Genomic DNA, 1,782 nt, shown 5'->3' with positions numbered 1-1,782 from the left:
GTCTTCAAGTTTCATGCATGTTGAAGCATGTGTTAGAGTTTATTCCTTTGTCAGGTTAAATAATATCCCATTGCATGTATATGCCATATTTTGTTTATCCAGCTGTGTACATAGCAATCATTGGTTCATAGCAATTCTGAAATCCAACTGGGCACATGTAGCCAGATCCCCCTACTCTGGGGACAGGGAATGTTCCTTGATTAGTGCCTGGCACTGCTCTGTGGAGTGGCTTCCTAGTCCATTGCTTTTTTTTTTTTTTTTACTGGTAGATAATGTGCCTTTATTAATTCTTTTTTATCACTATGCTATATTCTCTTTAATTAGGGACAAAGGCTCTTCCAAACATGTCACCTAGACATCACTTTAGCCACTGCTCTGTTTGGCTGCCAGTCTCTTCTCTCTCTCTTCAGCAATGGTGAGGCGGATACCCTTTCCACGGGGAAGAGAAATCCATGGTTTGTTGCCTTTGCCAATAACAAAAATGTTGGAGAGCCGGGTGGCAAAGCTGTGGCCATTGGCATCTTTCACGTGAACCACATCAAAAGAACCGGGATGCCTCTCTCTGTTGGTGATCACACCAATTCTTCCCAGGTTGGCACCTCCGGTCACCATGCACAGGTTACCGGTGTCAAACTTGATGAAATCAGTAATTTTGCCGGTCTCCAAATCAATCTGAATGGTGTCGTTCACCTTGATGAGGGGGTCAGGGTAGCGGATGGTGCGAGCATCGTGGGTCACGAGATGCCGGATTCCTTTTGTGCCCACAAAGATCTTCCTCACTTTGCACAACTTGTACTTGGCCTCCTCGGGTGTAATGCGATGAACAGCAAAGCGACCCTTGGTGTCGTAGATCAGACGGAAGTTCTCTCCGGTCTTGTCGATGCTGATGACATCCATAAACCCAGCCGGGTAGGTGACATCAGTTTGGACCTTGCCATCGATCTTAATGAACGGCTGCATGCAGATCTTCTTGACTTCATCTCCTGTCAGGGCATATTTCAGTCTGTTCCTTAGGAAGATGATGAGAGGGAGACATTCCCTCAGCTTGTGGGGACCGGTGGATGGACGAGGAGCAAACACACCGGTCAGTTTATCCAGCATCCAGTGCTTTGGAGCCGCTACGCGCTTCAGATGCTTCTTGGGGCCACGCGCCATGGCTACTCTTTATGCGTATGTTCCTCTCTCCAAGACCTTGCGTCCGCCTCCATTGCTCTTTGAGGCTCTTAGTTCCACCCTCAGGGATCTTGGCTCTACTCTCTGAGATACCCTATTTACTGTAAGAAATGGCCTATGTTTGTAGCTGAGTAGTCTCCTCAACCCGCTTCTAACTATAGAAACATGGGGGCCAAGAGGTCTACTTGTAATTTGGACAATCTCAGTCTCTTAGTCTGAGCTGAAACAAGTCCCTTAAAAACTTGTGGGCTTTCTATGCATCACATGTATAATTCACTCCACTAGGTAAAATCACACCCACAATTCTTTTTATGACAGGCCCACCCTTTAGACTTCTTTATAGCTATTTTTGGATTTGGCCTCTTTGGGACTATGTCCTTAATATTCATTGAAGCCCTTTTGACCACCTGAGAGTATCTACTAGGCACCACCTTTAATGTTTCTGAAGTTTTAGCAAAGGGTCTGATAGCCAAATCCTTGATTTGATATTTACCCTGAGGCTGTTTCTCACACTGAAAATCTTTTGCTGCCTGGATCAGCTGGAGATGTGAAACAGTTTTGTTTTCCAACAGAAGCAAGTACTGAATTTTCCATTTCTTTTAAATTTTC

The 1,782-nt window shown here is 45.2% G+C and overlaps 1 protein-coding gene across 1 annotated transcript; it reads right to left on the bottom strand.

The window, feature by feature from the left end:
• Positions 1-265: 265 nt before the first annotated feature.
• On the bottom strand, positions 266-1,196 carry LOC117019179 (40S ribosomal protein S4, X isoform-like). The gene has a single exon (XM_033100699.1). The coding sequence runs from the start codon at positions 1,153-1,155 to the stop codon at positions 364-366; it is 792 nt and encodes a 263-aa protein (XP_032956590.1). The 5' UTR covers positions 1,156-1,196; the 3' UTR covers positions 266-363.
• Positions 1,197-1,782: the final 586 nt, after the last annotated feature.

The sequence above is a fragment of the Rhinolophus ferrumequinum genome (genome assembly GCF_004115265.2).
Source record: "Rhinolophus ferrumequinum isolate MPI-CBG mRhiFer1 chromosome 5 unlocalized genomic scaffold, mRhiFer1_v1.p scaffold_110_arrow_ctg1, whole genome shotgun sequence".
NCBI classification, from domain to species: domain Eukaryota; kingdom Metazoa; phylum Chordata; class Mammalia; order Chiroptera; family Rhinolophidae; genus Rhinolophus; species Rhinolophus ferrumequinum.
This window is presented reverse-complemented; position numbering and strand designations above follow the sequence as displayed.